We start from the raw sequence: 23,481 nt of genomic DNA, 5'->3' as shown, positions 1-23,481 counted from the left end.
TTCGGGTTCGCCGTTTGCAAGCTTCAGCCGTTGTCTCTTAACTCTCAAGCTTGCCCCGGCCCACCTCTCTCTCTGCAACTGCTAACTTGTATGTATGGGTTTTGTTTTTATTTTTATTTTATTTTTTTCTAAATCAACTAATCTAGGTCTGTAATTCTTGTTTTGCAAACTAAATCCTATTTGGTGAAATTTTTTAATGAAATTTTTAAATAATATATATATATATATATATATATTACCATATAAAGTAACAAAATTTGCATTGCATTTTGAGGTAATCACCGTAATCTATATTTTATTTCAGCAAAAGAAACATATATATTTTTATTTCTATAACTTATATATATATAAATATATTTGTCAATTATGTCTACAAGAAAATTTGAATCTGGGCATGAAAAAAAAAAAAAAAAAACAAAGAATCTGAATTGGATTAGAAATTTGTAGAGATTGAATCTAAAACAATTTTTATCAACATGCCAAGCTATTTGAAGATGGAAATCTTTTCAGAACTAAAATAAAATAAAATAAAAAAATCATAACAAGAACTTTGACAAGCAAAAGTACTTAATATAGGGTAAAGCTCTAAAGTTACTTCTTGAAACTTAAAATACTTACAAAAATCATGCTTTTGAGTGAATTCCATAGTGTGTTGGAAGGGGCTTGCCTTGAACTACCTCACACTCTGCTTCCACTAGTAGATTCTCAAATAGGAATAGTAAATTGGTCAAAATATGAGATAGGGTTCTAAGTGGTGAATTGTTCAGAAATAAATTAGTAATTTTTTTTTATTAATTACCCAAATAGGATTTTCTATGCCTTAATCAGTCAATTGTCTAAAGAAACATTGTTAGTTAATTAAAATTAAATTAAACAACAGATGATTTTGGTTGATATATTTTGATTTAGCCCACCCCATTGAGAAATCTTGGATGTTTTGTTTCACATAGAAATACAATTTGTCTAATGCACAAAGGATATATTCAATCTTTCTGCCATATTTTTATTTTCAAATTTTGGTTTTTGATTTTCTTTTATTATTAGAATGCAGAATATTAGGATATTAATCTATTAATTTTGAAGATTATTCCTAAACTGATGCATTATACTTTGTTATTGGATTAATTTAACATAAGAGCTGAGTATAATATGTACTAATCACACTTATCCGTAATCACACCTTTCTACGGATAGGTATCCAACATTTTGACTGAAAGCATAGTTGGGTTGGGTTGGGTTGATACATGAAACAAATAGTACTTAGATGGTGGTATTTTAATTGTTATGAGTGAGATTGTGAAACCTCTTCCTCACAACTTCAGTGTTTTCTTATTTTTAGGGTTAGTATCGGGCCTTAACATTTAGCAAGAACAAGGTGCAAGAAACATGCCTCCTCAGTCATCTTCTAAAATTTTAATTGGCATTTTTAACTATTGGTTACATTTATATATTCATGTTTTACATACTGATTTTTTATTTTTTATTATTATTATTTTTTTGTTTGTTTGTTTCTACATACATTTATATAATATTGTTATGATGTGATGCTCGAACAAGTTATTAATGAGAATTAAAGACATGGAAGTTTAGTTTTCAATTTCAGAATATATATTTTACAAGTTTATTAACGCTTTTAAAACTTTTCCTCTTTTGTCCTAATAATATAGGTCTCTTTTTTGAAAGAAAAGAGTTGATGGGAATGGGTGGAGTAGGCAAAAAGGTATGTTTTTTTTTGCCTAGCTAATTGAATTATATAAATCCCCATATCGTTATTGCAGTGATGTTGGTTTTAAAATGACTAATTATGATAGGAAGTCTCTTTTCAGTTTATCTTAATCAAATGTATATCTATGCAAGAGGATTACGTGATTCTAGATGACGATTCTAGATAAGGATGTTAATGTCAACGTTAAATGTTGATGTCAACGTTGACTCTAGTAATGACGACTGATGATGTTGATAATATGTTAATGCACTCAAATTAAGTCAAAGCACTTAGGGCTAGTTTGATGTGTAGGAATGAAATGAGAATGGAGGTGGGAATGAAATGAGAATAGAATGGAATGGGAATGTTGATTCCCATTCTACCATTTGGTTGCAAACATGGAATGTGTAAAGTTGGAATGGAATGATTTATATTATTTTAAATACATTTTATTATTGTAAAAAAATTAACAAAAGCAAAAGGGTGAAGAGATCATCGAGAGAGAAAATATTCACCAAAAATAGATGAAATCATAGATGAAATCCACCAAAAATACCAAAAATAGAGGAATTGACTAATAGATTAAATTCACCAAAAATACCAAAAACAACTGTGATTGACCCATATTTGAGCTTCCCTATAATTTTTGTGATTGCCAGATCGTCACCGACAGAGGGGAGGGGGAAAAAAGAACCATTGGATCTGAATGCCATCCAAATTCGTGATTGACCCATATTTGATCTTCCCTGTAATTTTTGTCTTGTAATAGACCAAGTACTCGAACTGTATATAGCATGGCTTTCCGAGCCCGATGACGTAGGTTCCGTCGTTGGAGAGAGAATATGATTTGATGGAGTCTGGCAAGAGACCGCTCGGGAGGCCAAATTGGGGGAGAATTTCATAGATTGTTAGGGGATCGAAGGAGGGGGAAATTGCGGGGACAGAGATGATGTAGAGAGAGAAGAGGAGGAGACCCAGATGGGGTTTTAGATTGGGCACCATGGTTTCCGATGGGGGTGGTCTAGAGAGAGAAATGTTGGGAGAGAGAGAGAGAGTTGAAAGAGGGAATTGAATAATCATTCCTTTTGCTTGAAGGTGGAATGACTTCGATGGAATGACCATTCTCCAAGAATGGTGGAGAATGATGATTCCAAATTTAAAATTAGGCACCAAACACAAGAATGTAATAAAAACCATTCCATTCAACTTTCTTTATATTCCATTCCACCACACCAAACTAGCCCTTAGAATTGAAGGAAATTTAGAGTTGAAGACATACTATTCAGCATAGTGTCTAATTCTTTTAGTTACAAGAATCTTTGGTCACTTCACACACAATTTTTCAGTTCCTGAAATTCTGAAACAATGGTGTACAATATGATTCATCTACTTGGACTCTCTTCTTTTTCATCTCTTTAAACCCTAATTTTATATGTGAAAAAGAAAAAAGAAGACTATGCAATTTTAATTTAACTTTATCAGTTTGAGCATTGACAGAGCTTTTGAAATGTTGAAACTGAAACAGTAAAGAAAAGAGAGTCCACCAATAAAATTTACCCAACTTCGGACAAAATAAGCTCTTTGAGCGTCTTGACTAATATTGGCACGGGAGACTTCTATAGATATGGACTTGTAGAGTCTAGAGAGAAAGATATATGGTTGAGGGCACAAAAGTGTACACAACTGTGAACCAACGATAGGGTTGTGAGCTATTGGCTTGTTTCATGCATCGGATCTAGGAAGTGTACAACAATGAAATGGAAAGCTCTGATGCATTCAAAGTTAATAATTAATATTATATATTTATAACTTACTTTACTAATCTAATATGATATTGAGTGTATCATACATATATACATATATATATATATATATGTTTGTAACTTTATAGTTAGACTTAAATATACTTTGATTTAGCCCACCCCATTATGGATCCGCCCTTCAAGATGGAGATGAAGATCATCGTGTTTGGCCTTCTGCATGATGAATATGGATATATATATATATATATTTTTTATTTTTTATTTTTTTATCATAGCTTTTACATGTGTCTAATTATTTGTTCACGTCAATATTTTCTGGTTGATGTTGACTTTGGTTAAATTAAAAATAGAAACACAAATATGAGATTGACCTCATAATAAGATCCTACCCGTTGATTACATCCATTGGTTGATGTTTATTTTTGTTGAAAAAAAGTCATTTTTGCAGAATATATCCAATGGTTAATATTGTAGATCTAGAACCGTCATCATCTAGACTAACTCAACGGTTGAGATTGAGAGTACTTTTTTTCTCACTATATATTACCTTTCTTCCTCTCCATTACCAGCTAGCCCGAATTGTAACCCACTTGCCATTGTAATTTACAATAGTTTTGAAGCATTTCATTCATCATAGAAGTTATCTCTCTCTCTCTCTCTCTCTCTCCTCATCTCATTTCATGTTCTATTTTCATCTGTTTATGCTCTATTTCTATCTCTATCTCTCTCTCAACCTTTGTTTTTGTTCTCATCGTTCATAATTGGTTTGTGTTTTTTATTTTGATTTTGGAAGGGTTCTAAAAACATGGTGAGCAAGAAGTCTTTCCTGAAAAAACTTATAGACTATGCCTTCAAAGCTAATTTGGGCACTGAAGCCTTCAAGACATATGTTTAGAGAGGCTCCCAAATGAAGTTAAGGTCCAGGTCGTCGAGACAGCTATGAAACCAGTGTACGGGTGCACGCCCCAAATACAAGCCAGTCTAACCGATGGATGCTTTGGGTGCCAGAGTCTCAGCCATTCACGCCTAGGGGTGGCAAATTAGAACACGACAAGAACATGACACGAGTTAAAAATGTTTGGGTTTAGCATAAACGTGTTGGGTCATAAAAGGGTCAACACGATTAACCCGTTTATTTAATTGTGTTGGGTTAGGGTTGAAGGGTTCAATTGTATAACCCATTTATAACCCATTTAATTCAACATGTTATAATCATAAATATGACCTATGTAAACCCAATTATCATAAATAGTTAAATCATTTTAACATAAATCTTGTCTTTATAATTTTTTTTAACATAAATCTTGTCTTTATAATTTTTTTTAACATAAATCTTGTCTTTATAATTTTTTTTCTTATTTTGAATATTTGGGTTAATTAGGATAATTTTTTTTCTATTATTTAATATGTGATTAAATATTAAATATCTCGTTTTAATAAGCAGGTCATTAAACGGGTTAACACGTTTATCTGTTTAATAAACGGGTTGGTTTAGTGTTGAGGGTTATTGACACGATTATTAAATGGGTTGGGTTTTGATTTACCTATTTAGTATAATACCCTTACATCCACACAACACGATTATGATTCACGAATACAAATTGCCACCCCTCTTCGCGCCAAGGCAAATGGTAACTCTTTGAACAGTACGTCGTCTGATTCAGGTAACAATGGTAACGGGACCAATGGTGATTGATCTCATGTTGTAGTTCACCCCATTTTATCTTACTTGTTGATCTACTTCGTTCTATCTTGTGTTGAGGTTTTTATTTCTATTTTTTTATTGTTGCAAAAACTGGTGCAGCTTGGCTGTTAATTAAGTTTTTTAATTCCTATCCTTTTTGTTATTTATCTCATTTATTTTTCTTTCTACTCTTTTCTCTTTTTGATTTGAGTTTTATTGCATGTTTTGTTTGTTCTGCAAATTTTAGTTTTTAGGGCATTATTTAAAGCTCTTTCTTATCAAGTGTTTATATTTGTGAAGATATATTCTAGTTTTTTGAAAAAAAAAGCTGTTCTGGCACATGCAGTGCAGTAACTCGATAATCTGGGTTTGCTTTGTATGAATGGAAATCCTTTCTTCCCATCCAATCATAGAATGGCAAAAATAAAAAATCTATTCAGAGAAAAAATAATAAAATAGCGTTTTCAGTGTAACGGTGACTATCTTAATGATACTCACAGTCGTCGAGACAGCCTTTTTTAAAGCGTGATTTCTTAATTTGATTAAAATGTCAATACAGTCCTTGAGTGTTGAAAACAGTTGTTGTATTCATTTGTATGATGCTGTAATTCGTTGGTTGTTGAAGGGAAAGTGTGTTTTTAATTTTTTATGGAATCAATTATATTAACACTTGACGCCTAATATCCTCTGTGTAAACGATGCTACCACCACCATAGTACGAGCGTATTCTCTCCCATGGCCACGTACAGAAATTTAATTGTAACTAATTAAAAAAATGAAATAAATTGTCACTGCCTCGTTTAAGTTTTTTGTTTTTGTTAATTGTGATTTACTTCAATGTATAATCTAAATTCAAATTTTGTGGATGATGTTTATCCCAATTTAGGTTTATTCAAATATGACGCTAATAATTTGCATAAACATGAAAAAAATATTAAAAATTAATAGTATTAATTAGTTTTAAAGAGTTAAGACTGACAATAGCTTTTGAGACAATTTTATGATTTAAAACATATCAAAGTTTCTAATCTTTAAGGAACAGGGATAAATCTGCTGAGTCATATCGTGTATGAGTCATATCGTGTATGAAGTCGTCGTTGTGGGAATATTGGGAGGGTTCAATATACGTGATTGTAGCCAAACCATTCAATTTGTTTCGAATTTGTTACCTTCAAATCACAATATAGCGACCGCATTATTACGGGTAACGTATTATTGTGTGGCATGTACTGCCATTCAAAGACTACAATTGCAGGCTGGGACTGATATAATTACATGGAAGAATGGTAGGCAGCTTGGAGTTCATGTTTGGAGTTCGTGTAGATTTAAAACAGGTTATTCAATGGAGTGCTCTTTGCTGGGCCAGACCTACAATAGCTGTGGGTGTACAATTGTATTATAATAAGAAGGAAAATAATAGGGTCACCGAATAATTTTCAAATAATTGTTTTAAGACGTGATAAGTATAGCCAACCACGTTAAATTCCGTATTAATTCGGAAATTCCTTTTCGATTCCCCTATCATTATTCTAATAAAAATCTCAACTATGTGAATCTGCAGAAACGTGGTTTGGTTATTACTCCTATATGTCATAACTGTTTGGCGAATACCGATAGTAATGATCATCTATTCTGTGAGTGTAACTATGCTGTTGCAATTTGGCAAGAAATAGCTAGTATTATTCAAATGGATCTGCCCAGTTTTCCCTTTCTTACACGGATGACAGAGTGGTTTCTTCAACATTCAATTATAAACTTTACAAAATCAAAGGTGTTGTGTGCCTCGTTTGCTGTCACCATTTGGAAATTTTGGTCCAGTAGAAATTCAGTTCTCCATCAGGGAATACAGGATGCTTCTACCTAGTCTGCCAGAGTTATAGTTTGGGATGTGCTTGCATATCTTAAAATTAGGCTTGAGGATTTGTGAATCATTTATAGGTCTTGATGCTGAGATTTTCATTTTTATTGTTGTTTAGCAGCTATTGGAAATGGGCTTATTGTAGCCATGTGTTATAAAACGGGGAATGCCTCCTTCAGACCTTGTAATGTTTTTTTTTTTTTTTTTTCTTTTATAAATTATCCCATTAAGGAAAAAAAAAATTATTGTGACCTAAGTAACATAAATGGTGAGAGAATTTGAGAGCGGAGCACGAAAATGATAAAATTAATTCACAAATAATAGAAACGCGTAGCGGAATGATAAAATTAATTCACAAATAATAGAAACGCGTAGCGGAAGCTTAATCCAATATACGTATTAGTGGATTAAAATTAAAATTGAAAATTGACAAGAAAGTTTCAAAAATTGTTGGCGTTTTTTGTTGAGTCTTTATTTATTTATTTTATTCACTAATCCATCCAGAAAATGATGTGATTTGTGACTACAAAAAGCATGTGAGAGAAATAAAAGTTTATTTTATATATCAGAAATTATTTTTATTATTGATATCAAATCGCCCATATTTATTTTATTTGTTCCAATCCGAAAGAAAAATATCTTTAAGTTTTAACAATGCTTTTTGATAAAGTTAATTTTTATGTTAATTATTGATAAAGAGAATTCAAAATTAGTATTCCGACCGACTAGTTCAATTGGCCCAATCGCCACGATAAGCAGATAAGATGGCTTCCGCTTGAATTTGAAGTAAGAATAAAGATAAGCTGTTATTGCACATTTATATTTCAAAGGGGCGACCATAATTTAAATAGTGAGCTGGTTCCAGATGATAAGATTACAAGGATAACTATTAATTCAAATTCCGGTTTGGACGCCAGAGAAATAAACTGGGAAATAGGATAACACCTGACATCCCAAATGATTATGAATGTATTGTCATTCCTGCGACTCTCGGAATACACATCAACACCAAATTTCAACCACTCAACCAAGACGTTGGGACCAAAGGGTTAATTTTCTGTTAGATATTTGACCGAATCAACAATCTCATATCTGATATGACCGATGCAATCAGGACAACCCATATCAAAGACGTGGACTGATGCAACCAGAACAGGCGATCACGTCAATGCATAATTGGAATAACGTTAATAACGTTGGGGGCAGAAGACGTCTTAGAAGAGATAAGTATACCTGATTACTGTATTATATTTAGTGTACCTAATATCTTTATTTATTATTTACGCATAAAACTTTTAGATTATTTGAATATATATGTGTCTTATCACATTCTCAACACAAGTTTGATACTAAATAATTAATCTTTCTGGTATCTATACAATTTTATGTCATGTTTGACTAAATACACGACATAATTACGGAGTATTTATTTGCCCATTTTGTGCATGTCTATGTCTAAATTATCTAAACATAGATTAATACTTGATTAATTATTAAATGCTTATAATTTAATAAAGAAAAGAAAAGAGAGAGATACGTGTGTGAATGGATCCACGCATAAAGTCTGGATACGAAAATGATAAAACAAAAATGAAAGTAATTGTATTTGATATGGTAATCCACTCGTAGTATAAAGTGTTCTTATTTTATTCTGTTAAAGATTTGTAATGTATGTTCACTGCAAAATTTACTGTGTCTTCTAAAACAAAAAGAAAAAAGATTTGTACCCGAGCAACACACTGCTCGAAAAACACGAAGAAAAGTAAAAAAAAAAATTGCTTGTCTTTTCTTATTTAGTGCAAAGCATGTATTTTTATTTTCTATCTCACATCATATTTTACCTATATAATGGGCTAAGGTGTCTGTTATTAGTTTATATTAAAATTCACTTAACACACCTTGTTAGGGTGGAATTTCCTCAACATATCTCCAGGTCAATGGGCTTTTTATGAGAGATTGTGTAAGTTAATTGGCAGAAAAGGTGAATTGGTTACCCCCACTAAGCATGAGAGTCCATCATTTAGCAGTTATGCTTCTTTTGGGGATGGTGAACGAAAAACAATCATGACTGAAAAGAGTTGCCCACAAGCATTCAGTTGTTGGCACTCTTGACTATTTGGCTCCTGAGATATTTCTTGGCATGGGTCATTGTGCAATAACAGATTGGTGGTCTACGGGTGTTGTACTATATGTGCTCCTTGTGGGTATTCCACCTTTTAATGCAGAACATCCACAGTAACAACCATACAAGACGAAGAGAAGAGTATCAATTTATCAAACAGAATAAATTGAATGGAAGTTGACTGCAGTAGAAACCAAACTGGCAACTGATTGAGATTGGACATGCAGGAAATTGTCTTTCCAGAACTAGCTGGTCGAAACTCGACTGGCCGGAAACTGTCTATCCAGATACTGGTTGGCCGTAAGCTGACTGGTATGAACCTAGCTGATCGGATTAATTGAGAAGAGATGAAAGAAACAAAAACAACTGAACTGCACTGATCTGTAATTGACGTGATCTGAAAAGGTTAATAAAATCAGGTCGAACAATGCTCCAGATGGGTTCAATCGGGCCAAAACAACTGGGGCATCCCAATCAGGTTGGTTCAGAAGGTTCGGGTTAGATAGCAGGTCGAACTAACTTGGGACAACTAACCTTCAGAACCAAACGACCCTTGTCTTCTTCAGTCCCTTGTCTTCTTCAAAGTCCTATTCGATATTTAGGGCTCGAAGAAAAATGACAACTGCGTGTATACACAAGATGACAACAACAAATTATACACAACAATTCCCTTATTAAAGAGTGAGCTTACAGAACTTGAGCAAATCCATTCTCTTATGAAAGGGCAAGTTGAGTGAAACTCGTGAATCTATTTTCCTTATCAAAGGACGAGCTCACGAAACTTGAGCAAATCCACTCCCTTATTAAAGGGCAAGCCGAGTGAGGCTCATAAATATATTCCCTTATTAAAGGGCGAACTTATGAAACTTGAGCAAATCCACTCCCATATTAAAAGGAGAGCTGAGTGAAGCTCATAAATTTATTCCCTTATTAAAGGGTGAGCTCACGAAACTTGAGTAAATCCATTCCCTTATTAAAGTGCGAGCTCATGAAGGTCGGACAAATTCATTCCCTTATTAAAGGGCGAGCTGAGTGAAACACGTAAAATCTATTTCCCTTCTTAAAGGATGAGCTGAGTGAAACTTGTAAATTCTATCCCCTTATTAAAGGGCGAGCCGAGTGAAACTCGTAAAATCTATTTCCCTTATTAAAGGATGAGCTGAGTGAAACTCGTAAAATCTATCCCCTTATTAAAGGGCGAGCTGAGTGAAGCTCGTAAAATCTATCCCCTTATTAAAGGGTGAGGTGAAACTCATAAAATCTATCCCTTTATTAAAGGGCAAACTGAGTGAAGCTCGTAAATCTATTCTCTTGTTAAAAGGGCAAGCTAGCTATATGAAGCACAAAAATGTCCAGTCCATTATTAAAAGTGATGAGAAAGGAAATCATGCATGCTTGAAATAAAGCAACACGTACACAATCAGAAGATAGAAGAAATGTGAAGCTTTTATTAGGAAAATAAAACATTCGAACCAAGAACTAATTGTAAAGCAAGAAAGTTTCAAGTTTAGAAAGGAAAAAACAGCTTCACCAAAAGGAGCTGGAGAAAAGAGCTTTCCCAAACAGAGTTTGGCAAATATGTATATGTAAATATAAAATAAAAAACATGTATGACATTTTCCAATACATGACAAGCAAGCTTAGAAATGGGGGGCAACTGATAAAGAGAATTCAAAATTAGTATTCCAACCGAATAGTTCAATTAGCCCAATAGCCACGAATAAGCAGATAAGACGGGTTCCGCTTGAATTTGAAGTAAGAATAAAGATAAGTCGTCATTGCACATTTGTATTTCAAAGGGGCGACCATAATTTAAATAGTGAGCTGGTTCCAGATAATAAAATTACAAAGATAACTACTAATTCAGTTTTAAGATGGGATTTCAAAGAATCCTACATGATCACAACAGCTCAAGTTATTGGTTATAAAGGACAGGCTGCCCAAACCAAAGAGGTACGGAATATTGAACACTTTTCCTGTTTTTACTTAAGAGCTCCATTAATTAACTTGTTCGTCGGAGAGCTCTTGCAGGCACCACATTGGTGTTGGCCAACGTTCACCTCTTTGATGCATAAAAACAGTGGCGTTTTGTATCGTGCAGAATATCGCTTCAACAATCATAAAAAAGAAAATAAATGATATTTGTAGTTTAGAAAAGGAAACATTTTGCAACCAAGCAAAAATTCCAAATAAAACCCATTAAAAAAAAATAGTGTTACTATGAATTGATATTTTCCTACTAGAGGTACATGTTTGATTTAGTGACTAAATCTTTTTTTTTTTTTTTTTTTTGATAAGTAACTAAATCTTGATGTCATAGTTTATAGATGGTTAGTTTAACTGCAACATTAGATGAAATACCATGCATAATTATATAAACCAACATAATAAATTATTATTGAGAATATATAAAAATAGTGATTTGCACTTAATTTTTACAAAATCCAATTAGAATTTTCCCTTTAAATATACATCCACATAATGCATATAAAAACTTTAGGGTAAAGTACAGCCACACCCCCTGAGATTTAGCAAAAGGACACTCAGAGGAAACTTACCTCTTTTTTAGACAAAGACACCCCTTTACATGAGAAATTGACCAAATTACCCTTTGACAGTTCAGGAGACTTTTTTTTTTAACTTTACCATTTAATAAATTGGACCAATCTACCCTTATGAACAATTTATGCATAAAAAGAAAAGTTAAAAAAAAAAACCACCTTCTTAGTTCTTCCCTCACTCTCTCGACGTTCACTACCCTGCCGCAGCGCCGCCACCACCACCCTCTTCCCCCCTCTCTCTCTCTCTATACACACACACATACACACACACACACACACACACACACACATGAAATTCACTGCGCTACCATCACCACCCATCTTCCCCTCTCTCCACACACACAAACACACACACACACACACACATATATATATAGACGATGTTCACTCTGCCTCCTCCACTACCACCACCCATCTTCCCCTACACCACCACTACCCATTTTCCCTCCACCACCACCGATCTAAAACTACCCATGGTGTACGAAGATGAGAATCGTGAATCTGAGGCAAAATCCCACTATGAGGGGCTGAATAGAGACACATTCGACGTGATGCTCGAAGTCATCCAAGGCATTGATGATGTGGTCGGACTGGGCTTGGGCAACTAAGCGGGGTAGCCAGATTTACAAGTGTTGTGGACGATGAGCATGGCAGAGGCGCGGCCAGTGAGTTCGGCGAGGTGGAGGAAGTAGATGCAAATTGGGGATTTCTTGGTGGGGTGAGAGGCATCGATGAGGTTAATGATGGTGGGGACATTTCGAGAGGCTTTAGTGAACTGAACCACAAGATCCAAGCAACGATGAGCTCTACAATGGAGACCGAACTCCTGCAAAGCACCCATCAACGCACGATGATGATTTGAACATGGATCGAAACATGATTGTGTTGGTTCTTCAATCTCTTCCCTCTTATATTCACCGGAGATGATGGGTAAGCTTATGAGGCACGAGAACTGTTCGTGCTTTGGGTTCATCGGTATGAACTAGGCTTCGCCAGACTTAGGGCTCGCTGGATAAAACTGGGTCGTGTGGTTGGTGGAATAGGTGGCGAGCAAGGTAGCGAGGATGGAACTGATGGCGGTTTGCGGCGGTGTGACTGGCGCAGCGGTGGGCAATGGTTGGTGCAGCGCTGGATGATGGGCTCGGCTGTGGCTGCTCAAATAGTGGAGAGGTCGGCTATGGCTGGCGAGCAAGGGAGCTTTGAACGGTGGCTAATAAGTAAGAGAAGACACAATTATCTCCATTAATACTGGCGAGCTTCATACTACAACAACAGTTTATCCACCACTACTCACCACTGCCTTCAATTTCACCCACCACCACTCACCACTGCCCTCGATTTCACCCACCACCACTCTCACCACTGCTTTCAATTTCACGCATTCACCACTGCTCTTAGTAACAGCTTTATACTATAGCCACCGCCACCCTCATCGACGCCACCATACCCAATTCCCCAACCTCCGCCTGCCACCTAATTGACGTCAACCCAAGAAAAAACCCACCCCTTCGATTTCACCCATCACCACTCACCACCGCCTTCGATTTCACCCACCACCATAGTTCAGTTTTTTTTTTTTTTTTTTTTTTTTTTTTTTTTTTTTTTTTTTTTTTGTTTTTGTACTTTTCCCTTTTTTTTTATGCATAAATTGTTCATGAGGGTAGATTGGTCCAATTTATCAAATTGTAAAGTTAAAAAAGTCTCCTAAACGGTTAAAGGGTAATTTGGTCAATTTCTCATGTAAAGGGGTGTCTTTGTCCATTTTTGAACCTTCAAGGGGTGTCTTTGTCCAAAAAATAAGTAAGTTTCCTCTGAGTGACCTTTTGCCAAACTCAGAGGGTATGACTGTGCTTTACCCAAAACTTTAATTTAATTCCGTGTGTCAAATTATATACTCCTATAATACTCTCACCCAAATAAGGGAGGTGGGATAGCAGCTCTCTCTCTCTAGTATCTCTCACTTTCTCTCTCTTTAATATACTCACGTTTCATTTGTGGGCAAAAATCCTCTCCATGGCATCTCTCATTGGAGGCGATCCATGGAGGATCCTATGGCTATGACGAAGCCAACTCAACCACACTTGCCTTGTCATTGCCCACTAAGCGCTAACTCAGCAACTGAAGTAAGAAAGTTACTTTGTTTTACCATTTACGAATATCGTATACATAATTGAAACACAAAATTGATTTATTCACTTATACGTGGGACCCACATATTACTTTTTACTTCTGTTCTCATTGTCTTCCTTCCTTCAGCTTCTCTTCTCTTAATTTCCAACCTTCTCTCTGGTTCGTCTCCTCCTTTCTCTCTGGTATCTACCGTCATCGTCTTCCCTTTGGTTTGTTTAATAGTAGTTTTTGTTGTTGTTGTTACATCTTGTTCCATCAAAAGTGCTATATTATTCCTCTGATTTTACAAGGGTTCTATACATTTGGGAGAAAATATAATGGCTAGGGAAAAAGTGCAGCAAAGAAGAAAGTGGGGAAATCTTCGGTACCTAAAACAATGAAAAAGGCAGATTTTTCAGGTGGTGAGCAGGAAGTGGTTAAACCGACTCCCTCAGTGTTCCTAATTTACAGGTAAATATTCATTATGCTTTTCAAATTAATTTATATCCGCAATTGCATTTGAGGTGGCGAGCAGGAATTGGTTAAACCGCCTTCCACAGTGTTCTTCATGTATAGGTAAATATTCATTTTGGTTTTGACAAACTCTTTTCCTATGTGTTTAGAAAAAGAACTTTGTAATGCGAGAGGTCGCTTCGCAAAGTCAAAATATGATTGTGGTTTAGGAAGCCTTTCTACTCAAATTTACATTTATAAAACCACTACTACAACTAATGAAGTATAACGAGTAGGGATCGTCCGCAGGTATTATATGTGTTGGAATTTTAGCTTCGACTCTAGCATATCAAAAGATTGCAAGGAAGGGTTGGTTGGTTGATTACACTAAGGTGCAATGAAATTAAAATGCAATTAAAGTAAACTAATGAAAGAAAGGGATTTAAGAAATTTGAAGAGAGGTCTTAGGGTGTTGGAATCACAACTAAGCTCATGTAATTAACCACTTGCTTTCTATTAATGGGGAATACATTATTGTAATCTAGATGTGACCACAAACATAAACACAATTTGCATGTAAAAGTGTAAACTATCTAATGCAAGAGTGAATTGTTTACCTAACCAACAAGTAAACTAAGTGTAGAACAACCCACCAAGACAAAAGCATAATCCATCAATTAATTAACAAATGTATCTAATGAGAGCACACATCAATCTAGAGAATCATGGAATTTGCAATAATAAGTGTGAAGTATAAAGTCAAGAATAGATTGTCTACCTACCTACAAACATGAATTAAATTGTAGAACAACCTATCAAATATAAGTATAATCCATCAAATTAATTGACAAACCCATTCAATAAAAACCATACTTAGCTATCACTAAATCCTTAATTAATCACACATAGACATGCAACCAACATAGAGAATCTAGTGTAAAGATCAATTCCCAAATAATCACACATAAGACAACATGTAATTAATATAGAGACTCATAAGGAATAATTAAATCAACAATCACAAGGCTAACCACTGATCACAACAATATATTTTTAATTCTCCAAAAATAGAAATACAAGGGTTTAGAATACACAAGACTTAGGGCTCATCCAAACCCTAAGTGTAAATCTAGCCAATCATGGAGGAGGTGGATGTGGTCATGAAGCCCTCAAGGGCAAGCCCCAAACATGGCTCCATCTTCTTCTTCCTCTTCTTCTTCTTCTTCTTTGAAGCTCTAGAGATAGAGAGTATGTGGATCTACAGATATGTTCTTGAGATGTGCCTCCACTTCCCTCTTTTCTTCTAACCCGAATCTCTAACTTTCTAAAGAGAGAAACTACAACAATATAGAAATTACAATGTAAAAATATGAATCACTCTACAAAAATGGTTCAATCCCTCTTATATACAAGGCTTTTAGAGCCCAAAAATGTGAGAACTCGTCCCTAGGATCTCCCCTTTCAAGCATAGTTCGAGTTGGTTCCAAATGAGCTTTAGATCTGCTTTTTTATAACTTCTGCGAATAGTTCGATCAATCCAACAACCAGTGTGATCATTCAAAGGTATAGTGTGATCGATTAGAGGTATGGTGTGATCGTTTAGGGTACGATCATTCACAATGTGATTGATCCAACTAGGCAGTTTTCAGCATCAGCCTCCTTTTGTTCCAACTTCTCACCAAGACTTAATTTGACTCCAAAAAGGCCTTAGTCGACCGAAATTAGCCTGTTTGAACCTTATTGACCTAAAAATAGACAAAAACATAAATTAGTACTAAAACGGAAAAATAAGATAAAATAAGATCCTAAAACATTCAAGATTAAGGGGTTTAAATACGCATTTTTCAGCGCTTATCACACCCCCAAACTTAAATGTTGCTAGTCCCTAGCAATGAACTACGAAGTAAAGAAAGAAATGAACAACTAAATAACTATGAACTAGAAAGCAATAAATGGATAACCCTACTTTCGTAGGGAACACAATTGCATTTAGCATATGTAACAAGCCTTTTAAACCCCTAGGTTACCCCTAGTGGACGAGTGAAGTCTCGTGAGGGTTTCCAGAAATGATACCCACAAACATTAAGCTCATTCTCATAAAAGAGGTACCAATATTCCAAACAAGCATTGGGAGAAAACTACCTCAAGTATGCAATTTTCAACCATTTCCAAACAATCTCCTAAAATTTCAACATCAAGCAAGCAAGTATGATCCTCCACACATCAAGACAATGATAATATAAATCAAAACAACTCTAGAATCCTTTTTAAGTGAACTGACATCAAATATGTTGCTATATAAGCTAACTAAAGAAATGATCACATCCAACCTCAAGTTATCACACAAATCTAGTACTGATCATCAAGACAAAGAATAGACCTTCTATTAAAGCTTTATTGATTTAGGTGCGCTTATTCTTCTCGCTCAAAATTTTTTTTCCTAGTCCTAAGGATCAAAGATTGAAGCATAGTGTAATGTGTTGATTTATTAAGCTTTCTATCGATCCATGAGGTCGAACGTTAGGTCAATGACTCCAAAACCGAACGGCTTTAGGGCATCAGGTGTTTAAACACCCCTAAGGACTTACAAGCTCAAAGCAACTAGGCTACAAATCAAAATAACCTCCATCTAATCATTTCCCACTTCTCACCTTTTGGGAGAAGTCCTCACTTTTTTATTTGTTTTTGCAACAACTTTTTTTTTTTGTCAAGTTATTAACATAGAGTTTGGGCTCTCCACCTTTTGGCGCGAGAAATTCAGTGCTTGATGAGATTAGAATCCTGGCTACCTAGTGAAAAGGGTTTGTTATCCACCTTTATCAAGAATGAAAGCTTTCAATGCACTACTAGTTCAATTGGGATATAACCAAATCAATAATCAACAAAGTATGTACCCCACAAATGAATGCTAGTGTGCGCCTGCGCTAGTGTAGAATCCTAGAGTATATCTCAAAACAATCACAAAATCAGGATGATGTGGACCACAAGTGCAAGCAAAATATCAATCTTTCAAAAAATTTACTCCTAAATGGCATCCACAAAGCATACAAGGAGTATTGGATTCTCAGGTTAAACAATTTTTAAATTCTAAACAATATAGTCCTCAAAAGATCAAAATCATAGTTAGTCATGGACCAATCATAGAAAATCCCTCAAATACACTAGTCATGCTCAAAATCTTGAATTAAATGCAAATAACACACATCACCCCCCTAAACTTAAACTGCACAATGTCCTCTATATGCAATGAGAACAAAAGAAAAAGGAAAGAGTATACCAATGTAGCTATGGCAATGCATGGTCAGGACACAAGTATCCGAAGTGGGTGGTAAAACCCGCCTAAACTTGGGATTAACTGTGGTCCTGAAAAGATGGCACTAGAATAAAACCTCATCAAATAACAAATGGGATAATAATGGTGCATAGTGGGCATGCAAGTGCAAGTGGGATAGTAAATGAAAGAGAGAAAGAGGAATAAGGGTGGTCCTGAAAAATATGGGCAGCACTCTCTCACTGAAGTCACTAGAATGCACCTGATAATGGAGTTAATCATTAACAGATATATCAATATAAGATCGAAACATCCAAAATATTATGAATAATAAATAAATAAATAAATAAAAATAGTATAATGTACATCACAGTAATCAGGCCAACAAACTGGCCGCAAAAATGGAATAATAGTATCAAAGAATCAGGCGAAGAACACATGTATATATATGGAATAAAGAAAGAGAAAGAGTGGTTAGGCAGACGAAGATGGTCTAGTGGGGCGTAATCCCCGGATATATCTGAAAATGTTCTGCAGCGCTGTCATGAGATCCGTGCGAAAAGTGCTCACATCTGCTCTGAGGGAGACGAATACATCCTCTAGCATCTGGATATGCTCCCCTAAGCTGTCTGTTTGAGCCTGAGTGTCAGGAATGACTGGATCATCCTGACTGGGCAATCTGGAGTCATGAAAAGACTGATGCTCGTCCTGGCTCTGGGAATGATGGCTTTGTTCCGGAGAGTGATGTGGCGACCCCACTGGAGGCTCCTGTTCTAGATTAATGTCCATGAAAGCTCTCTCTACAGCCGGTGCCTCTGTTACTACTATTGCCTCCTCTTCCTCTGCTGCTGCATCCTCCGCCACCTGGGCTGCCTCTGTTGCTGTATCTGCTGCTGCTGTTGCCTCCTCTTCCTCTGCTGCCGCATCTTCTGCCGCCTGGGCTACTTCTACCTCTAAACTCTTAATAAGAGCATTGTAGCTCTTATTCTAGTCCTTCTTGCCGTAATGGCAAGCCCCAGTCTCAATGTCCTCCTCCGGGTCAAATGGATAGTGCTAGTCGCGGAGGATCTGTGTAATCAAATGTGCAAATGGGAGGAACTTGGGCCGCTTTGGGTTATTCTTGCTAATGTAATCAATATACAGCTTCATCATGACACTCCAAAGTGTAGGAACTAAAAACCAATGCCCTGTATAGAGGGCATATAGAGCTGTAAGAAAATTTGTCCGTCTCTGGATCTTGTGCCCTGCTATATAAACATTTCGGAATAAAACCGAATCAAAGAACCATATACTGTCAGGCAAGTAAGTCCTAGTGGCATAAGTGTCGGCGGTAGTAATGGTACCATGAAGAGCTGTGGCCATATCTACAAATGACGACCTCTGCAAAATCAGGTAATCTATGCTGGAGGGCAGGCATGTGGGCACTGAGATGATGTCAACAGTGTCTCGACAGTGATGCGGATAAGATGCCCGTCGATGGTAGTCTGTAGCTTGGCCAGGTTACTCGGGGCTGGCCTGAGGTTCTGGTAAAACAGTTGAACAAGCCTCGGGTAAACTGGATTGGCCACTGGGGCCAAGATGGGAGAAAAATGGCGGCGGTAGATCTCGTCATACGACCACTTGGTCGTGATCAACCGTACAAGGAAGTCCTCATCAAATATAGACTCATGCACCACTGAATGGCGCACAAACTTCTAAGTGACCCTGTCTCGGGCAATGCCAGGCTGTGCCGGTGGTGGCATTGGAGCAGGTGAAGGAGGTGGCATAGGCTCACCCTCCTGAGATGAAGAAGAGGAAGAAGAAGAATGCTCGGATTGAGCAGGAGCTGGTTCCTCAGGCTCCTCTATCCGTTGCCGCACTCGGCGGTCATATGTCCAGTTAGTCGTGGTTTTGAACCTAGTCATGGCCTGCAAAAAGAAAGAACACTTGCAATTGTAGTCAGTAACAGGAAATAGTATACGAGATACAAAAATGAAAGCACAACAGATAAAAACATGTTTGTCAGATTAAAATAGACAACTCAGAATATAAGCACATGAACCTATCTATGCAAGTGGTAATGCAGCCAAGTATAGACAGTGAATGATCAAATAATGTGAAACATGCTAGACATAACAGGAAAATAATGCAACCAATGTGGAAAACACAGGCATTGGGCATAAGTATAATAGCATGGACACAAGAGAGGGTATATGAGCATCAATATGCAAAACAGTGAAGTTCAAACGATCATGGAAAAATGTGATCGATCTATGTTGGATCGATCATGTCATACATTGGATCGATCGTGCCATGATCGATTAGTGCACTGGTGTGATCAATCAAACCTGCTGAGAAATGAAAAGTCACTGATTCGTGACGTAGAAGGCACGGGTGAATCCCATTGGTCACTTCAAGGCTCGTGACCCCACATACACCTTAATAATGCGTGCACAAATGGTCACTTAAAACAACACGTGACCCCCGAACCAAATTCAGAAATAAAAATGATATATACACATATATAAACATGCCCACAATTTTAAAAATGGAAACAAAATCAACATGGGGAGCTTGAATCTAAGCATGGCAACGAGATAACACATGAATCAACATCAAAATTAAGAAAGGAACTTGAACTTACCAAAATCAGAGAAGAGAGATGAAGAGAGAAGGGAGATGAGATTGGAGATGGAACTTGGAGATTGCTGGAATCTCACCGGAGATGGGGAAGATGATTGGAGAGCTTCGGGGGAGAAAGAAGGGCTTCGGATCGATGAAGTGAACGATCCAAATGTCCCTTGGGTCATTTTTTAAAAATTGTTCCCTACATGTGTGATCGATCACATGGCTTATCAGATCGATCGAACCTGGATCAATCATGAAGGTGCTCAGATCGATCGAACCTACAAAACAACAAAATATTTTTGGACATTTTTGAATTTTGAAAATTTAAAATAATTTTTGATTTGTTTTTGAGTTTTTTTTTTTTTTTGAGTTTTTTTTTTTATTAAATTTAAATTTTGAAATTTGAATTTTAAAAAGTCAAAGTTAACGGAAGGAAAAAAACAAGGAACTCTGATCGATCGGATAATGATTGATCGATCGATCCAAGATGTGAAAACCTGTACACACATTCGAACGATAGACAGAAAGATGATTTTTTCAGAGATTAAAAATTTTTCTAAGTATGGAATTGAGATCGATCGAAGGGATAACTGGATTGATCGAGGAAACTTGGAATGATCGAAGAATGAGTTTGAACAATAGACAAAGAGATGAAATATGCAGAGCATCTTCGAATGATGGAATAGAGAGATGAGAATATGCAGAGATGATGTTCGATCAATCGAATATCTCTTGTGATCAATCGAACAAGCACCAAATGCCTAATTTAGAGATGAAAGCACATGTATTCCCTATCAAAGTCTCAACCAACATATATAATCCCAGATTGTATCTAGACGATGCAAGAAAATAAAATAGACATGAGGGAGGAATAGGGTTGGAAACCCTACGAAGCACTAGTGTTTAACGTCTCTAGCAAGATGTTGGGCTCTTTTAGCCCGGATCAAAAATCTTAGTATGCATCCCCTCCTTAATGGGGTGAATGGACTTTCGAACCCCACCTAACAAACTATTCCCTAAGGAACTTGTTGGATTTGGTTCAAATGAAATTAATGGCCCTTTATTAACAAAATTCTTGGGCTTCCATGCCCTTTCGACACTTGGTTTAAACACAACATCTTTTAAAATCCTTTTAGAAAATAAACTATTTGAAGTTTTAACATCAAGCAAAGACTCATTTTTGGTAAATTCATTTCCAAGACATTTTTCAACAACACATACTTCTTCATACTTGTGCATAGAATTGGGGTTTGGATTGAAAATGTTCAACTTCACCTTCTCGTGGCCAAATGAAATTTTCATTATCCCCGTCCTATAATTAATGTTGGCATTAGCGGTTGCCAAGAAGGGACGACCAAGGATAATGGGAATTTGGCTCTTGGGATTTCTGACCGGTTCCGTGTCAATGACAACGAAATCAACCGGGAAGAAGAACTTATCAATTTTAATCAATATATCCTTAATAATACCCCAGGGTTTTTTAATGGATCGGTCAGCTAGTTGTAAAATTACTAACGTTGGTTTTAAATCTTCTAAGCCCAATTGAACATAAACTGAATATTTAAGAAGACTCACACTTGCTCCTAAATCGATAAGAGCCCGGTTAATGACATGATTACCAATAATGCAAGAAGTGGTAGGTGAACTGGGGTCTTTGAATTTTGAAGGGTGTTGTGTTGCAAAATTGAGCTTACTTGCTCAGTCAAAACAACTCTTTTTGGTGCTTGGCTCTTATTCTTCCTCTTAAGGGTGCAAAGATCATTCAAAAATTTGGCATAAGCCAAAATTTGTCTAATTGCATCCATGAAAGGGAGATTGATCATCACTTGCCTAAACACATCAATTATATCATTTGCCTTTCTTTGTTACCTTTCAAGAGAAATGGATCCTTTTAAGGCATCCAGAAATGGATCCTTGGGTTCAAAAACTTTTTCAAAATCATCTTTTAAATCTTTCTCAACAAATGGTTCTTTCACATGCAATGAATGAGGAATATAATGCGAGGTGGGACGGGTGTTAACTTTTGGTTGCATCGGTTCACTATCTTCATTTTGAACACCAACTTGATTATCAACAACTCTTCCACTTCTCAAGGTGGTCACCGCATTCATATGTTCAATTGTGTGACCTTCCGAAAATGAATTGGTCTCCACAACAAATTGTTGCTTAGGTGGTGGATTCAAAGGCATTTTCCCTTTTCCCTTAGCATTCAAGGTACTAGCTATTTGCCCAACTTGGGTTTCTAGCTTTGCAATTGATTGGGAATGGGAATGAAGTAATTAGGTATTTGCCTCTAAAGTACCCAAAGTGGTTAAGAATTTCTCCTCAAATGCGGGACTTCTTGAATTCCCTTGAGAATATGAAGATTGATTTGGAAAGTGAGAGTTTGAAAATTGGTTTCCATGTGGTGTTTGGTAAGATAAGCGGTAGCCTTGGGAACCCTGACTTTGCGTTGGGGGCGGAACATACTTGCCTTGAAAACCACTTTGGGGAGGGTTTGAGCCTTACTCTTGGCTTTTCCAAGAGAAGTTTGGATGGTTCATCCACCCAGCATTATAATTAGTGCCATAGGGATTATTCCATTGGTTGACAAAAGCGGCATTCACTTGTTCATGATGTTCACTTTGCACATATCCATGGGACAATTGGAAGTAGAATGTAAAACACAAGAACAAGTCATGCAATATTCATTGGAAGTATGATGAGTATGACTAGGGGAGGAAGACACTTGATTCGCCGCATTTTGGTTGATCAAACCTTTGGGATAAAAACTTCACTTCGGCGGCTATATCATTTGAATGGTCAGCTAGATACAAGCCAACATTCTTCCTTCCACCTAAATTCCTACCATTTTTGGAAGATAAAGATCAATGCATAGAATTCTCATTCATGCTCTCATACAAATGCCATACATCATCTTCATGCCTATCAAGATAAGAACCACCCATAGAAGCATCTACCATTCCTTTAAAATTGCCCAACAAACTTTCAAAGAAAAATTGAACCAATTGCCATTTAGGAATGTCATGATGTGGACACTTTCTAAGCAAGTCATTTAAGCGCTCCCATGCCTCATGAAACATTTCCCCTTCCCCTTAAGAAAATTCTCGAATTTAAGTTCTCATTGCATTGGTCTTTGAAACTAGATAGTACTTTTTCAAGAACTCTTGTTGCATTTCTACCCAAGAAGTTATCGAAAAAGGCCTTAAATTGTTGAACCAATATTTTGTTTTATCTTTAAAGGTGAAAGAGAAGAGTTTTAACCACAAAACCTCTTCCGGCATGTCCGTGTATTTCATGGTGGAACAAGTTTTAACCTCAAAACCTCTTCCGGCATGTCCGTGTATT

The 23,481-nt window shown here is 36.3% G+C and overlaps 1 protein-coding gene and 1 non-coding gene across 2 annotated transcripts; one reads left to right on the top strand and one right to left on the bottom strand.

The window, feature by feature from the left end:
- Positions 1-12,297: 12,297 nt before the first annotated feature.
- LOC132266247 (cation/H(+) antiporter 17-like) lies at positions 12,298-12,666 on the bottom strand. Its single transcript, XM_059767100.1, has one exon. The coding sequence runs from the start codon at positions 12,664-12,666 to the stop codon at positions 12,298-12,300; it is 369 nt and encodes a 122-aa protein (XP_059623083.1).
- Positions 12,667-23,154: 10,488 nt separating this feature from the next.
- Positions 23,155-23,261, top strand: LOC132267881 (small nucleolar RNA R71). Its single transcript, XR_009469113.1, has one exon. It is a non-coding gene; the product is annotated as a small nucleolar RNA R71 (small nucleolar RNA).
- The last annotated feature ends 220 nt before the right edge of the window (positions 23,262-23,481 follow it).

This window comes from Cornus florida, unplaced genomic scaffold, assembly GCF_030987335.1.
Source record: "Cornus florida cultivar Cherokee Brave unplaced genomic scaffold, ASM3098733v1 CherokeeBrave_3.0.0_Hap2_Chr07, whole genome shotgun sequence".
NCBI classification, from domain to species: domain Eukaryota; kingdom Viridiplantae; phylum Streptophyta; class Magnoliopsida; order Cornales; family Cornaceae; genus Cornus; species Cornus florida.
The sequence above is the reverse complement of the archived record's forward strand: the minus strand, read 5'-3'. Positions and strand labels throughout refer to the sequence as shown.